A 17,087-nucleotide genomic window follows, 5' to 3' on the forward strand; every position below is an offset into this window, starting at 1 on the left:
ATGATGATGTCAAAAATAGCTTTGGCGGGAAAAATTTTAGTTGGTAAAGTTTTGTGGTGGTACTTTTGAAATTAAATCACGTTTATATTATTTGTTCTTTTTTTTTGCTTTCTCCGCTCCAAAAAAATGGAATCAAATAAACAATTAAATCAATCTTGACCACAAATTCCATAACTAAACATATTTTGAGTTTTCGATGAATTTCTCAAATGATTAATTTTCCCTAGTACACGAAGATGAAGTCTTGTACATACTAGCACATACCAAACAAGAAGCAACTCCAAGAATACTACCACAATTCTTGCTTAACGAGTACTTGTAAAGAATCATGATAGTATATTCTATTTCAGATTCATTGATTTTTATGAGAATTTATGTCATGTCAAGTCAATTCGCTTTGCATAATCACTCAAATTATATTACCGAGTAAAATTTAAAGTTCACCTCAAGACTCCAACAATTAAATAACCTCGATCTTTAATGATTGTATCAAACAACGATAAGAATTTTGATCCGATCCAAACAAGCTCGTTTCGGTTTTAGACTACTCGTAGTACACAACTGACCGTAATGGCTCGAGCGGGATAGACCATAGGCCTTTCACGGTATCTCCCCCCAGAGCTTAAAAAACACAAAGACGACGACTACAACAACGAATCCTGCAACAACAAGATCCAAAGAGGAAAATTCAACAACCAACGAAGCAATAAACCGCTGTTCTACAACGCTAAGAAAAAAATCAGTTAAACCAAACACAAAAAACACCACACTAGTCAAATCAAATTCACTCTCTTCACACATCGTCGTCATCGAGGAGAGAGAATGATTGCAGACGGTGTCGAAGACGAAGAAAAATGGCTTTCTGCCGCCATTACCGGCCTTCAACAGAACGCCTTCTACATGCATCGAGCTCTGGTAATCTTTCTCTCTCCTTCAATTTCCCCAATTTGATTTCTGAAACCCTAATTTTTTGGCATTTGATTGATTGTGTGTATTGATTCTTCAAGGATTCGAATAATATGAAAGATGCGTTGAAGTATTCTGCTCAGATGTTATCGGAGCTTCGTACTTCTAGACTTTCTCCTCATAAATACTACGCTCTTTGTAAGTCTGTGATCTGGTTTTGGAATTCATTGGAAGATGATCATAATGCTGTGATTTTATTTATTTTTATTTTTATTTGGTTTATGTTGTGGAATTTATTTGGAGTCATTTAGATATGCGAGCGTTTGATGAATTGAGGAAATTGGAGATGTTCTTTCATGAAGAAACGAAGCGAGGCTGTTCGATTATTGAACTTTATGAGCTTGTACAGCATGCTGGCAACATTTTGCCTCGATTGTAAGTGCCAAATTTTGATCATTGGAAGCAATTGTTTGGTGTTATTGAAGTGAAATGGTTTATATTATAGAGTAGTTGTTCAAGAGTACTTTTTAAGTATTTAGGTTGCGATTCGTCCTGTTTCTTCTGTAGTTGATGCTTTAATGGCTATTAGTATCCTATAGTTCTCGTTGCTAAATTTTTCGTTTGGAATGCGTGCAGAGAGTTTCTAATTTAGCTTAAAATGACTAGGAATAGTGCTTGTAATTAGTGTGTTACAGCACAAACACTGATTTAATGTACAGAAGTGCATGTGATGGATTTTTATCGAAAGTTGGATTCTTCCTCTTGTGTTGCTGTTTGTGTTAGTTTAAAGATACTGGCTAGGCAATTAGGATTCACCGTTGCTTGTTCTTTCATCTTCTATCTGTAGATTGTCATCCTAAAACATTTGAACCATGCTGGCAATAGTAAGTGATACTGGTTTTGAAAATTTTTCCTTGATATGTTATGATCGTTTTAGCTTTGACCTTTTATCCATTTCTTGTGATGCCTAATGCTTAATACTACATCTCTGGAAGATTTTAATACTTTAAATTTTGGCATTATTCACAAATTTTACTTTGCCCATCTTTGTAATCTATATGCAAGGAAAAATATATTCAGGTAAGGTCTTGTTAGATTTATCTCAATAAGTGTTTTTAAAATGTCATTTTTTTTTTTAAAAAAATTTACAAATATAATTAGAGATATTAGTGATATAGTGCTCAAATTGTTTACATTGACAATCTTAAATAGGTTAAGTGTTGACATCTTTCAGAAATGAAGGCTTTGTTTTCTTCACGTTATTTGTATTACTTGTTTTTTCAAAATCTAATTGACGAGACCAGACCACATTATGATGATAATTCAAATTCAAACCACACCAAACCACATTAGACCTTGAAAATTTCAAACCAGAACACCTTAGGTTAGGTGGAGAGAACATAGCCTTAGTTTGTATTGTATTGTTACTAAGCTCTGCTACCTGGTCACTCTGGTTGATGAGCAGTTAATCTGTAGTTTAATCTGAGCTTGAAGCACATTGCCTATTGTTCTCCAGAATAATATATATTGATTTTTTTTGGTGCAGTAGATTCTTCCCTTTTCTCATGTTAAAGAATTTGTTTTAAGAGGTATAGTTTATTCACTGGTATATCCTTAGGAGAAACAAAAAAAGGAGTTGTAGAACATAGGTAGTGATCAAGCTGAATAAGTTATGAAAGGAGATACAGTCTATTCAATTGCTTGACCCATTATACTCCAGCTTTGCCTTTTATTTTGTTATCCAGGAAAAAAAAAATACTTTGTGCAAATACCAATATCTTATGGGGATTGGATGGCAGTCATTGCACACGTCTCTGGTTCTACCTTTGGTGTTATAAGTAGATCATGTGTATCTTGTTCCTCTTACAAACTTCTTTAAAGTCTTGTTTACATAGGGCATCAGTTTTATCTCTTACTGGGTGCTATATGTAATATCTTTTGTTAATACTTTGCATGTATCAGACTAGTGATTTTGCACTTAACTAGCAAGATTCACTGAGTATTTCACCTTTTTCAGGTACCTTCTTTGTACGGTTGGATGTGTATATATAAAATCAAAGGAAGCTCCTGCAAAAGATATTCTCAAGGATTTAGTAGAAATGTGTCGTGGAATTCAACATCCTTTGCGAGGACTCTTCTTGAGGAGTTATCTTTCTCAAGTTAGTAGGGATAAGTTACCTGATATTGGTTCTGAGTATGAAGGGTAAGAACTAAGGAAGTTTTCAAATTTCTAATCCCAAAATTTAGCTTTTTGGTGGGTGAAAATGTGTTATCACTGCATTTCTGTCCAATTTATGATAGTAAGAACTCTAAGCAGATTGGTAGCTTTATTATTGCACCAAGTTGGGTTGTAATGTGCTACATTTTGAAGAAGATTAGAAGTCCTACCACTGTTGTTTCTTAGCATTATGATCTTGACAGTAGTTTCTTTGGATATTGTTCATTCTTTATTTCTTTAGCTGTTAACATTAAAAATAGAGATCGACTTCTTAGTAGAAGGATGCAAATTGTTAAACATGGCCATACTTGTTGCAAATTTGCAATGGCCCCTTCTAGATTTGTATCTTAGCCTTGAATTGAGCGACTGCGTCAAATATACAACAAGAACAGGCAATTGACTCTGAATCAATCATAGGCGAAAAGCCTATGGCAGGTTCTTTACTGATTTCCTCCACAATATTTCCTCAATATAAATTGGAAATTTAGGACTGGTATTTTGGACAACTACCTGTAAAAAGACACCACAAAAATTGTCCATTTTTGCTGTGGAATCTGTGACTAGTCACTGTTTGTTTTGCCTTCATTATTGTCTGTATGATGCATTGCATGGTAATTGGTAAGGATTAACTTTTCTTGTTTCTTGCAGGGATGCTGATACTGTCACGGATGCAGTTGAGTTTGTGTTGCAAAATTTTACTGAGATGAATAAACTTTGGGTGCGAATGCAGTACCAGGTTGGTTAGCTTACTATCCTCTTTGTCATCTTGTTTAATTGTGCATGTGACTGCATGCTGTGAATACTGTGTTCATTTTAGGTAAATCTGCCCATGAACTCTGTCTTGTTATTTTGTGGAAACTTTAGTTTTATTTTTTGCTATGTTTTGGTAAAATATGGTTTTCGCATTCTGAATTGCACTTTTTGATTGACTTGAAAATAAAAAAAAAAAAACCCGAAATGATGTAGGAGCTGATGCAGTGATGCGTCTTGTATCCTATTATTGCAATGTGATTTTTTGTTTCCTGTCTTTTACATCTTAGTACAGAATGTGGATAAAACTAAAATTGTTTTAGATATTTTAGTTCTTCCCAAGGTTAGGAATATAGCTGTTTATCCTAGGTATGCCCCTTTGATGTTTCCTCTCAGCCCTTGCATGCCATGAAGGTAATTTGTCAGTCATGAGGGCATGATTTGTCATCATGCAGGTTATAGTGCTTGAATGATTCATTCTGTTTGCTGATCCTGAGTTGAGGCTTGCAATCGGGCTTTCTGGTCTGCAGGGACCTGCGCGGGAGAAGGATAGAAGGGAAAAGGAAAGAGGCGAGCTTCGAGATCTTGTAATATCATTAACCTAGAACTCGTTGTCATGGAAGCAATAGAGCTGTGGATCCCTAGTGCACTCTCATAAAGACTGCTGGTTTGTTCCTTGAATTTTGATGTGCAGGTTGGGAAAAATCTGCATGTTCTTAGTCAGATTGAGGGAGTTGATCTGGAGATGTACAAGGATACTGTTCTTCCTAGAGTCTTGGAACAGGTCTGTTTTTGTAAAGAGCTTTCTTTATTTATAATTGTGCTTTAAAATTCATTATTTACAAATGAATATTTTTTCATGATTTCTATCAGGTAGTCAACTGTAAGGATGAGCTTGCACAGTACTATTTGATGGATTGCATAATTCAAGTATTTCCTGATGAGTACCACTTGCAAACTCTAGATACTTTGCTGGGTGCCTGTCCACAACTCCAGGTTATCCTTTGTCCTATAAATTTACTTGCTATGATTTGCTTCTTTTGGTTTTTTTTTATTTTTTTTATTTTTTTTTTATTTTTATAAATTATTTATTTTGTTACATTGTGTTTGTGCTCTCATAGAGCCCATACGTTTTAATTAGAGTATCATTAAAAAGTTGAGATAATGTAAAACATTTCAGCTGTACTGGATTCAAGTCTGTAAGAAGTATACCGTATCAAATTGATTTCTGTTTGGGGTAATCCTTTGTCACATTCCTATAAGAGTGAGTGACATAATTTCTTGCACACAAGAGGATCTTATGGATCATTGAAATTCTCTCTTACAATTGGGGATCTAGTTTATTTCGTTTGGTTATTTAGACTCTAGCTTCATAGTGATCTCTGATTAATTCACCACAATCTATATGCTATTTGTTTTATTATTTACATATACAATTATATCGTTTTTATATGATTAGACGACCATCAAATACAATGGATAGAGGTTTAACTTTTTCAGATCGCACCATGCCCCTAGATGATTAGCCTGAGGAGAAACTGTCATTATTGTTCTTCTGGCTGCCTTATCTTTCTCTGTTCTATACATCTTTTTTTTTTCTTTTTTTTTTTTTAATTTCTGAGCTTATTCCATTTTGTTTCAGGTTAGAATATTATATACTTTTACTAAGAAGAATCCTTTTCCAAAGGGATGATGGCAGCCCTTATGAAGATTATAATTTTTATATTCACTTTTTTCTCAAAGATTTTGTCTATGAGGTTTATTACTTTAATTAAAGTGTAATCATTGAAAAGAAGCTAGTTATTAGGATGATAGTATAGTGGGAATAAAGAAAGTTGATTGGGTACACATCCAATCATTTACTAAAGAGGACAGTAATTCAGACAAAAAATGAGGACAATATGTTTGGGTCAAAGGATTTATTCAAGATAACACATTATTTTTAACTAATGCTGAATGAACTATAATATTGACGGGATGTATTTCTGACACTTGTTTTGAATGATTATGCCATTATTTAGATTCTTTTGGAGTAAAAATTTCACTTCACTTTCTATAGAAACTTTCTAAAGTTAGGCTATGGCCCCTTCACCTGAAATACGATGTGTTGGTGTGAAATTTCGAAGGTCTGATGATCTTATCTTTGCTTATGACTTGATATGACGAAACTTAGACTATATTTGTATGCTAATATAAGTTTTATGTCGCTTAGCCGTAATTTATATCTCTTATCTTTGAAATGTGTATTGTTATCTCAATTTTTCATAGTAAGTACTTAATAAATTTGCCTGTAACCTTTTTTTATTTTCCTCTTCCAGCCATCCGTTGATATCAAGTCAGTTCTCTCCAGTTTGATGGAAAGGCTTTCAAATTATGCTGCCTCAAGTCCAGAGGTGAGTTTAGTGATGCCTCCATTAAAGCTATTTTTTTTTAATTATTATTTTTTATTTTTATCCAAGTTTTTTTTTAAAAAATTATTTATTATTTTTTTATCCAAACAAAAATTATGCTGCCTCTTTTTTTTTTTTTTGGGTCACTAATATGGTTTTTCCAGGTATTGCCGGATTTCTTGCAAGTGGATGCCTTCTCGAAATTAAACAGTGCAATTGGGAAGGTTAGTTGTAGTCACACCCGGATTGCTTCCATTGATGTTGTGCAACCATGTAGAAATGCTAGCCTCATACTTTTTTATCTTTCTTGAATTATCTATGTTTATTCCATTGGTATGTTAAGTTAACTATCAATAGATGATAGGGCCAAAAGGGGAAGAAATATTCTGAATTATTGTATTAGTATTTGTATTTTTTAATTTTACTGATTTTGTATTTTTATCAAATGCAGATCATAGAAGCACAAACTGATATGCCTGTTGTTGCTGTTGTGACTTTGTATTCATCGCTTCTTACCTTTACCCTGCATGTTCATCCTGATCGGCTTGATTATGCTGATCAAGTATTGGTACGTTTGTTCACAAGTACATTGATTTCCTTTGTCTGAGATGATTTTTGTTTCATATTTCTGACAAGCTGCATCAGTATTTTCTTTTTACTGCTGTAAGATTTGCACAATCTGTTATTAAGTAGAGCATGTAGTGTTTGTGCCTCTTCCATTAGTGATTGCAAAATTTTCTTTTTGCACTTGTATTCTGCTTGAATTTCATTAGTGTAATCTATTTAAGTTTACAGTGTGAAAGAATAGGTGATATGCTTTTTAGCTATAGTGTGTGTAATTGGAACTTTGGAAGCCATGACTTCATCTCTGTGGGAAGCATCTTCAGATTGGCGGAAATCAAATTGCACTGCTCCTTGGAACTTTGCTGTGTACTTGCTATAAAAAGTTTTTATTTAATTATTATCCAGCACGGCCAGAGTTGAATTTTTATTTATTTATTATTATTTTTACTAGCCAAAAAGAGTAACAACAATTCAGTTCCTTAGGTAAGAGTGAAGCTAGAATCTGCAGAGAAGTAATTGAAAACAATGTATAACTTGGGCTTTTTTAAATGGTGCTGAAATTGTAGATGCTTAGTTTGTCCAAAGTGTAGAACTTTCTGAGGTAAATGAGTGTAAATCTTGGAAAGACCCCCTTAGTAATATTTTAAATAAATAGGCTGATAACTTTGTATACAATAATAGTTGAACAGATACCATTGGTGGTTGAATATACTATAAAGTGGAAGGCTAAAAGGTTAGTGTTGCCAAGATCCATCAGTGTTCAGTTCACTAGTATCAATATTGGACCAATGCCTCCTTCATTTTTTTTTTTTTTTTTTTTTTTTTTTGGTTCTTGTTGCCTTTTGCTTTTGTAGACTATTGTGAGATTCTTGCCCAATATTCCTGTGGCTCTTCCTACAAAAGTGTCATGAAGACTGACAGTTTTACACTTTTACTCCATGCAATTGAGAAGCATCTGCTTCCTCTGAAATAGTCAATCTAGCATATGACTTGTCATTTTCAGAATAAGCAATAAATTGCATGCATCTATAATAGTATGCATCAATTGAACACCCTTCATCTCAAGACTTGGGAAAGCAACATAAATTTTTTGCCTTCAGAACTTTCCAAATACCCAGTATCCTTGAATTTAAAGTCTTGAATAACCTCCTGTTCAGGAAGCTCCCCTCCAGCAACTGAACTTCTTCCTTTGTATTGTGTATCGATTATTGCCCTCACTCCACTCTTTTGATGTGAAGCTTTTGTGCAGCTTAATGCTGAAATGCCACGCCTACTGATTATCTTCAAATTTTTCTTTAATACTAAGATATTTTTTTGGTCGTTTTGCATCTTAGTGCTGATATATATCTGCTCCTATGTAAGTGAGTTTTGGTTTGTCACACCGAAACTTAGGGTGATTGGCCTTAATTTTATGAGATAGTTTGATGCTTTTTCTTATTAATTTCCATGCATGGATCTTATATGAACTTCCTTATTACTGGTCAGTAGTCTGCTTTAAATTGTTGTTCATCCATATTATTATCATTACTTTTGATGAATACAAACTACAAAGTCTTGCTCTTTCTCTTTACACCCAGGGATCCTGCGTCAACAAACTCTCCATTATAGGGAAACTTAATGACAGCAAGGCAACAAAGCAAATTGTTGCACTTTTGAGTGCTCCGCTGGATAAATATAATAGTGTTATTACTGCCTTGAAGCTCTCTAATTATCCTCGGGTGATGGAATACCTTGACAATGAAACTAATAAAGTCATGGCAAAGATTATTATTCAAAGTATTATGAAAAACGAGACTTACATATCTACGGGTGATAAGGTATATATTTAATTCACATTTCTAATTTTTGCTTTGATATTGCCTGCCTAATGCTCTGGGATATCTTGTATGTAGGTCGAAGCATTGTTTGAGTTAATAAAAGGGCTTATCAAGGACACGGATGGTGCTGTTGATGATGAGGTCAGTTGGAGTCATTTACATATATATGTATGAAGTGTGACGTAGTTGCCTAGAATCCCTGGTTTGCTCATAGTTGGTTGTCTATTTGATATGTTTATTTTTGTTATTTCACATAACTTACTGGATTTTGAGGCTGTTGAACAAATGATTTGCTTATGCCCAATATTTTGCATGGCTAGTTATGTTTTTTTTTTTTTTTTTTTTTTTTTTTTGGGTTGTTGTCGTTGTTAAATTGAATGTTTGTCATATTCTAGGATGACGAAGAAGACTTCAAGGAGGAACAAAATGCTGTAGCACGCCTTATCCAAATGCTGCACAACGATGATTCAGAAGAGATGTTCAAGGTACTTCTCACTAATGAGGTTTCTTCATTTTTTCTGTCCAAAATAGGTGTCCACTCAACAACTCAGCATATGTAACGTTATTTGTTGCTGAAGTGTCAATGTGTTGTCCTTTGTCAGTTTAAATTATGAATGGAATATTACTAGTCAGTTTTGGGTACCGTTGCATTAACTAACCCAATGTTATCTGCATGCAACCTGAGAACTGAAAAGATGCTGATGTTGGAAAGAGAGTACCAAAAGCAGTCATGACATAAGTATATATAATACAACTACAATACCGCTGCAGTTTATCTTGGTTAAAGTAATAGTGACATTTATGAAAACTAAAGCTCATTGCTATGTGGAAAAGTTTCCTGTTGCAATGTTTGGTCATAAAGCTGCATTTTATTTATTTATTTTTGTTTCCAGTTGCTTGGGTAGTAAACACATTTTTTCTTAAAAAAAATTGCCAAAAGGTCCAAGTGGAATAGAGGATTGTGCTTGTTATTTTGCTAACATATATACCTAATTTCTCTATTGTTGATCTGCAGATTATAAATATAGTGCGGAAGCATATATTGGCTGGTGGAGTGAAACGTCTATCATTTACTGTTCCACCCCTTGTTTTTTCCTCTCTTAAGGTTTTACTCAATTCTTGACTCCTAATAGGTCTCGTTCATATGTTCACGTGTTATTTCTCAAATAAGCATCTTATCCCTCCCAAGTTATGAGACTTGTAACTTATGACTGTCATGGTTGTCTCTGGTAGTTATTTGGTACATGTAAAGTGCCAATGCTTAGTCAGCCAAGACTCTATTTGATAACAAAGTTACAGGTCAATTGTTATACTCTGCTGAACCTTTCTAATTCTCATCTTTTGCTTTAATTAAACAGTTAATTCGAAGGCTTCAGAACCAAGATGTGGATAAATCTGGTGATGAAGTAGAGGGTACGCCAAAGAAAATATTTCAGCTTTTGAATCAGGTATCTTTGAATATTTATTATGCAAGTGACCCGTGTGTCATGCCTTTTGATGTTTGAGCGTTTAGATAAATCTTTCTTAACACACATCAATGGTAACATTAGCTGTTTGTTTTATACTATATTAGTATGAATTTCTTCTTATAAAAAAATTGAATTTTTACATATACTTTCCTTGGCTATTATTTCTCTACTATTCATTATATCCTAAGATCCTTTTATTTTTTTTTAAATGTTTAACTATCTTCGTACCAAAGTATGCCCTTTTTTTCGGTTGAACTGACAGCTGGTTAGTGTGCTTGGTGTGCAATGGATGGGATGCTGTTAATATTCCCCATCTCTGTTAATATAAATCATGCTTATTCTTTTAACAATATTTGATGAGAAGGAGGGGAAAGTAACATCTTTTATTAATTGTATCATCCTTACAGTGTCTATAATGTCAAATATTACAGCTGACAACAATTAAACTTCAAACTGAAGGGTGCTGTGTATGGATTAACATTATATCGTTTTGCGTACTCATATATACTTTTTCTATCTTTTGTTGAAAGTTTGCTCATTGGCATTTGTTGGTCTTTTCACTTTCTGTACGAGTTCTTGTATCTAAGATGGCTGGACAAATATTTGCCTTTTCTTTTTCAGCTTATTGAGGCTCTTTCAATTGTTCCAGCTCCTGAGCTCGCATTGCGGTTGTACCTGCAATGTGCTGAGGTAAGTTTTAAACCCTCTGCGTAAATTGCTAGAATGAATATATGTGAAATCTGCCATCAAGTAATCTGTTGTCTAGCAGGCTGCAAATGACTCTGATTTGGAACCTGTCGCCTGTGAATTTTTCACTCAAGCATATATATTATACGAGGAAGAAATTTCGGTAATGGAATTTTCAGTTGATGGTTTTTGTACTTGGGTTTTCCAGTCCATCTATTCTTATAATTTGTAGGTACATTTTTTCTCTGTGCTTTTGTGTTCTCTAGGGCTCCAGAGAACAAGTGACTGCACTATACCTAATAATCGGTACTCTTCAAAGGATGCATGTCTTTGGTGTTGAGAACAGAGATACTCTGACACACAAAGCAACAGGGGTATTATTTAAAGCCTTTTCTTTTCTTGTGCTGTTAAATGATCTGTTTTATACTGTTTATTTGTGCTAAGCTAGTACCCATTTGACATATGCAGTACTCTGCAAAGCTTTTAAAGAAACCTGATCAATGTAGAGCTGTTTATGCATGCTCTCATCTCTTTTGGGCGGATGACCAGGATGGTGTTAGGGATGGAGAGAGGTATGTTTCATTATATTTTTTGTGGGGATTTTGTGTTGTGTATGACAATTAGAAATTTAGTTGAGTCATTTACTTCTGCGCATCTTACCAAGTATTATAGCTGCCCCATGCTGGGAAATGTGGCAAGTAGATTTATCAATGCTTTGCCAGTACCTTTACCCAGAGTGTCTCTTCAAGGTTAACCTTATTATCTGAAAGAGAAGGAAATCTAAAATGCATGTATCTCCAGATTCTAGCTGAACAACTGCTGGGATGGACAAATTTTATTATATGAGCCACAGAACTGAAGTTAAGCTTATGTTGTCAGAGAAACAGAAAATGATGCCCTATATGTCGGAATTTGTAGTAGCCGCTGAACCCTTATACTATTTGAAGAATAGCAATTACAAAACTGAATAAATGAGTATTGATGACTAATTATGATTTTACTACTGTTGTAATTCCTTAAATTCAAGTGAATTGGTTTTCGTATATGCAGGGTTCTACTTTGCTTGAAGCGGGCTCTAAAAATTGCAAATGCTGCTCAACAGATGGCTAATGCTACACGGGGCAGTGGTGGATCAGTTATGCTCTTCATTGAAATCCTCAATAAGTAAGCTCTCTTCTTGCTAGGAATTTTGTCCTCTGTGTGTAGTGGATGTCTGGATATCTGAACTTTCATGATAAATCACGGCATACCTTAACTTTGGAATTTGCTTTCTTATATAGGTACCTCTATTTTTTTGAGAAGGGGAACAACCAGATCACTGTCAATACAATCCAGGATCTAATGGAATTAATTACCACAGAGAACCAAAGTGATAATGCTGCAACAGATCCTGCTGCCGAGGCTTTCTTTGCAAGCACTTTGCGGTACATCCAATTCCAAAAGCAAAAAGGTGGTGCAGTTAGTGAGAAATATGAACCTGTCAAAGCTTGAACCTGTGATTGCATGTAATTAGGCATTTTCACGCATCACAAGTTAATTATATTTGAGTATTTTTGTAACCAGTTTAGTTAGGTCTCCCTGACGGAAGACTTGTTTGCTTGACCTCGTTCTGAGGGCATGGTTTTAGGGTCTCTTATGCTAACTATGATCTCACTGCATCTGAAGTTTTCTTTAGTTTGCGGGTGTCTGCAAGTTGCTTCATTATGCGGCATTACTTTGGTTGCAATGACTGGTAAAATGGTGTATAATTTACCCTTTATATCTTTACCACTTTTTGGTTTCCATTTATTATTATATATACACACGACTGCATGGTGTCGATTCCCAGTAATTTTGCCACTTTATTAGTAGTACGGAGTAAGTTAATTGTTGTTGCCGTTACCAAAGTTTTTTACATTATATTACTGCAGTGCTATTATGTGAACTCAGTTTATTCATTTACTTAGAATTTCAAGGTACATAAGATGAGACAGAAGCAATATTTGGTAATAAATGCATTTCCTTGCCATAGAAAAAGGCTTGTTTGAATTGAAGTGTTACAATGGGGGAAAAATATCAAGAAACTTGATGCTTTAAGGTGAGAGACTCGAGCACTTAATTCATTGCATACTTGAGCGTCCAGCTCTGAGCTGTTGTCTCGTATTTGGTTCGATCCTTCTTGTACATGTGAGCGATTTCTGGAACCAGAGGATCATCAGGGTTTGGGTCTGTAAGTAGAGAACATATTGATAGTAAAACCTTGGATATAGTGAGAGCAGGGCTCCATTGATCCCTGAGGATGTCCAGGCAAATATTCCCGTTATTGTTTATGTTTGGATGAAACACTTTGGTTCTGAAGGCAACCTGTCATCAATTTTACAGATTTTCATGCTCATGAAAGTTTTAGTAAATATAAAATCTTTATTACGAAGACAGAGTTTGTTATAAACTGAGCAATGACATACCTTTGGTGGTTTGAAGGGATAATCACTGGGGAAGTGAATACTTAGAAGGAAGACGCCACCAGCATAGGGGCAATCGGCAGGGCCGATAATTGTTGCTTGCCACTGGTATAAGTTTTCAGACACAGGACCTGAATTCATCAAGAAATGCACAATATAAGTACACACAAATTAGCTGAGATTAAGATCGGGATTCTCTTCAACAACTAGGCCGAGTGAAGAGAATCCTCTCTCGATAAGACAAGATTACTTGCATGGCAAAATTATGTGTTAGGAGGATTTAACAACCTGCACTACATGATGTAGGAGGATCTCTCCTTATATCTTGAAGCTCTTTTAGAATCCTCTTCATCGCCATCTTGCTGATACCTAGATGGTTATCAGTTCTTGGTATTTAGCAGTTTTTTCGTTTCTTTTTCGAGTAGGAGCAACTGAAAAAGGGAGGTTTGCTTGCTAAAATGTAAGCGTTTTCATGTCTATTATATAAGAGGACAAAAGAATATACTTTATGTAGGAAGAGAATTCAAATTGTTTTAACTAATGGACTGAAAGCTGGAAGGTATATATTCTGAATGAAATTTTCCTCTAATAGTTCAGGGAATCGACCGACTTACCAAATTGCTGGATGTTATTCCTTTCAAAGTTTCTGATGAGCACCAATGCACCATCCATTAATTTAACCTACAATTGGTAACATGAAAAGTGTTTATTTAAATTCTTTTGTCCAGAGCAGAGATGATGTACATGTTGAATATAATCAATATGTGTACTCCTTATGTCAAATCACAATCTAAACCTTTTGCTATATGATTCTGTGGGCAAATTCAACGCGCAAATTTAATAGAGGTCAAAAATGGATTGTTCATATTGGTCTGTCTCAATTGAGGAAATACTAGTTGATCAGCCAGATTTACATCCAACGCACATCAAGGGGTATTTTGGTAACTAACCTTAATAAGTGAGGGATAAGTATGTTACATCACTGAAACCTTTGGGTTAACTGATAATATTTGACTAACGCCTTCCTCAGTCAACGAAGTAACATGCCGTTACCTCCGTTTTTTTCACTTTCCCAATTTCAATTACCCTTGTTTTTTTTTCGATTGGAGATAATCCTTTCCGATGAAAATTTCGACTGTTGTAGTACATTCTTGGACGAACTCTGATGTCGTATATTGCAATTGGGATCTTCTCCGCTCGAAATTAGTCAACAATTTGTAATACCTGGCGATTTCAATTGAAGATCACCTTTCACATGTTCGAACAATTCATACTTTGTCGAATTTTGAATTAAAATCATACCAGCTGTCGCTCGTAGTTCATTGGCTTAGTGGATTCGCTGTAAGTGAATTTCATGTATTATTAATGCGTTTATGTATAATTATAGAATCAAATTCACGAATTGATATTGATATTCTGATTGCGGCAGTATTTCATTTGCGGTTGGCATATTTGGTTTGAAATTGATGTTTTACTGTAATGTTAAAGCATGCATTGTTTGTTAATAAGAATTATTTTGTTTACCTATGTCATCTTCAGAGCCCCTCAAGGATGGGAAAACAGATCTGAATGAAGATGTCAATGGAGTTCCAAAATACACAGTCGAATTTTTTAAGTTATTCTCAATTTCAATTGGGTTTGTTCTTAACGACGTTAATGGTGCCGTTATATGGCCCACAGTAACGGTAGCAATCCGTCCTTAACGACGAAAAGTACAAAATATTATAAAATTAATATGCCGTACGCTATGGGGCCCACATAAGCTCCCGATTTACAAAATTTTGTAAATCAGGCTGATTGCCTAGGTTTGCCTCGCCTCAATTTAATCTATTTAGATTATGAGTCTTTCAGTTCAAGATTAGAATTTTTTTGCCAAGTTTACTTTCTCTGTTCCCTTTTGTTTGTCTCATTTGACTTTTTAAACAGTTTCTAATGTATATATAAAAGTTGAAAAGATATCTTTAAATTTGTATTTTTTAAACATTATAAAAGTTACATATATATTGAAACTAAATATCGAGACAATTCTAATAAGATTCTATCAGTTTATAGCTCTACCATCTTTTCGCTCTTTAGTAATTTGTCATATTCTCATACTCTTGGTGAATATACGGCTTACTCTAATATGGGTGAACAATACATGCAAATTTGGTTATGTTTTCATGTCAGAGCACGATTAATTTGCTATTTGCTAGAAACCTTAGACAGTTAAGTGAGGCCAATATGGCAATATTTGGAGAGCCAGTATTAACAGAATGAACTCATTTTCCTGCTGTGGTTCGGATTATTGCTTCGATTCGATTGTTTCGACACCCAAACGGCCAGACTTAGAACAGCCTCATGTAGCACCTAGGAATATCAATATATTATACTTGTATACTTTTTGTTTCACACATTGTCTCAGACAAAAACTCTGCTTTTTTTATACAACAATTAAATTCAGGATTACTGAGTGTTTACAGAATAGAATCATTTACTCGTATTATAAGCGATAGTTTATTAAAGGAAAAGTCAATGCCACATGTTAATCTTTAGGACATTGATTTTAATATGATTTGCTTGTTCTGATTCTCTAAACTTGTCTTTCTCTTTAGCTTTAAATTTGTTTATTTTACCAACAGATTGTTGTATTCTTATGCTTTCTTTGTATTCTAATGGTTTTGGAAGTACTTCTCAAAGATATGAAAGAAGTTGAAACATACAAAAAAAATAATCAAAAACATCTTGGATAGATAATTGCATTAGACGTGTTTCTCATGATGTGTGCATACATAATATAAGGTGTTTATACACATTTATAGAAGGTTACCTGAATATAAGCTAGATGGTAAGAATTACTACGTTCCCTAATCACAATGTCATTCACATCTCACCAAGAGAGTAAGAACAATGGCGATAAGAGGGTTGTGGAGAGGCTTGTTTTTTTTTTTTTTTTTTTAAAGTGGATTATTGCTAACGAAAATTACAAAGTATGAGGTGATTTTCTCAAATTAAGTTGAAGGTGAGTGGACTCCGCCAGAACATAATATAAAATGTAATGTAATAATGAGTTCAGGACACAAACCTTTAAATAGATTTGTCTGTTCATAGTTAATACGGAGTAATTGTTATAAACAAAGTTTGTATAACAATGATGTTGCATAATTATACCCTCATTAACATAATTTTGGCAAATGATTGAATGTTTGGCTACCTATAGAAATATAGAATAGTCAAAACTTGGTATGCGATTGATACTTCAGCCAATCAAAATAAGCCTTGTTTAGCCAATTAGCCAGTCTCAATTTGTTAATATGAGCATACGTGTTCTGCTTCAACCTTTTTTTTTTTCTCTAAAGTTAGGCCTTACAATTTTACATAGCGCACAACTTGGATCCAGCTAAAGAACATCACTAATATAGATGCTAATCCAGCTATATATTATCTTGCTAATCTAAACAGGACATACTAAAAGATTGTTGATGATGACCATATCTGGTGGCTGGAGCCATTGTGCCATACAACAATTATTCGTAAGAACATCTAAAGGCCAAAGTCACAGGTTCGGGACTCATCACCACCTACATGCTTGGGAATAAGAGATAACCTTACCTTTTGCCTCAACTCTCAAGCGTTGACCTATGCAATTAAGTTAGTTGACCTAAGAGGGTTAGCTAGTTTGGTAGGTTTTTTTTCCTTTAAAAGAGTGAAAAAAATCTGAAATTGTAGATAGACAGACTGGACGCTCAATCTGAACTTCAAACACAATGCTCCCAAGCGTATGAGCCTCAGAGTCATTCCTATAATACTGAGTATGTACTCATGAAAGGCCGAATCAAGTAGGTCATTCAATCACCAGGCAGAGA

The 17,087-nt window shown here is 34.5% G+C and overlaps 2 protein-coding genes across 2 annotated transcripts; one reads left to right on the plus strand and one right to left on the minus strand.

Annotated features, from left to right (window-relative positions):
• The first annotated feature begins 604 nt into the window (after nucleotides 1-604).
• LOC145560298 (vacuolar protein sorting-associated protein 35A-like) lies at nucleotides 605-12,579 on the plus strand. The gene is made up of 22 exons (XM_081621559.1): nucleotides 605-915; nucleotides 1,008-1,104; nucleotides 1,218-1,341; nucleotides 2,924-3,109; nucleotides 3,773-3,860; nucleotides 4,405-4,461; nucleotides 4,569-4,658; nucleotides 4,748-4,870; nucleotides 6,193-6,267; nucleotides 6,429-6,488; nucleotides 6,716-6,832; nucleotides 8,406-8,645; nucleotides 8,721-8,786; nucleotides 9,041-9,130; nucleotides 9,661-9,750; nucleotides 10,004-10,093; nucleotides 10,736-10,804; nucleotides 10,884-10,964; nucleotides 11,068-11,175; nucleotides 11,270-11,373; nucleotides 11,852-11,965; nucleotides 12,082-12,579. Exons 1-22 carry the CDS (start codon nucleotides 823-825, stop codon nucleotides 12,290-12,292), a joined length of 2,373 nt encoding a protein of 790 aa, XP_081477685.1. The 5' UTR covers nucleotides 605-822; the 3' UTR covers nucleotides 12,293-12,579.
• A 187-nt stretch (nucleotides 12,580-12,766) lies between these two features.
• Nucleotides 12,767-13,963, minus strand: LOC145624640 (ubiquitin-conjugating enzyme E2-17 kDa-like). Its single transcript, XM_081677723.1, has 4 exons — nucleotides 13,857-13,963; nucleotides 13,531-13,673; nucleotides 13,246-13,373; nucleotides 12,767-13,144 (listed from the first exon to the last, which is right to left on the minus strand). Exons 2-4 carry the CDS (start codon nucleotides 13,598-13,600, stop codon nucleotides 12,896-12,898), a joined length of 447 nt encoding a protein of 148 aa, XP_081533849.1. The 5' UTR covers nucleotides 13,601-13,673; nucleotides 13,857-13,963; the 3' UTR covers nucleotides 12,767-12,895.
• Between the last annotated feature and the right edge of the window lie 3,124 nt (nucleotides 13,964-17,087).

Source organism: Chenopodium album, chromosome 1 (genome assembly GCF_948465745.1).
Source record: "Chenopodium album chromosome 1, dcCheAlbu1.1, whole genome shotgun sequence".
In the NCBI taxonomy this organism is placed as follows: Eukaryota; Viridiplantae; Streptophyta; class Magnoliopsida; order Caryophyllales; family Amaranthaceae; genus Chenopodium; species Chenopodium album.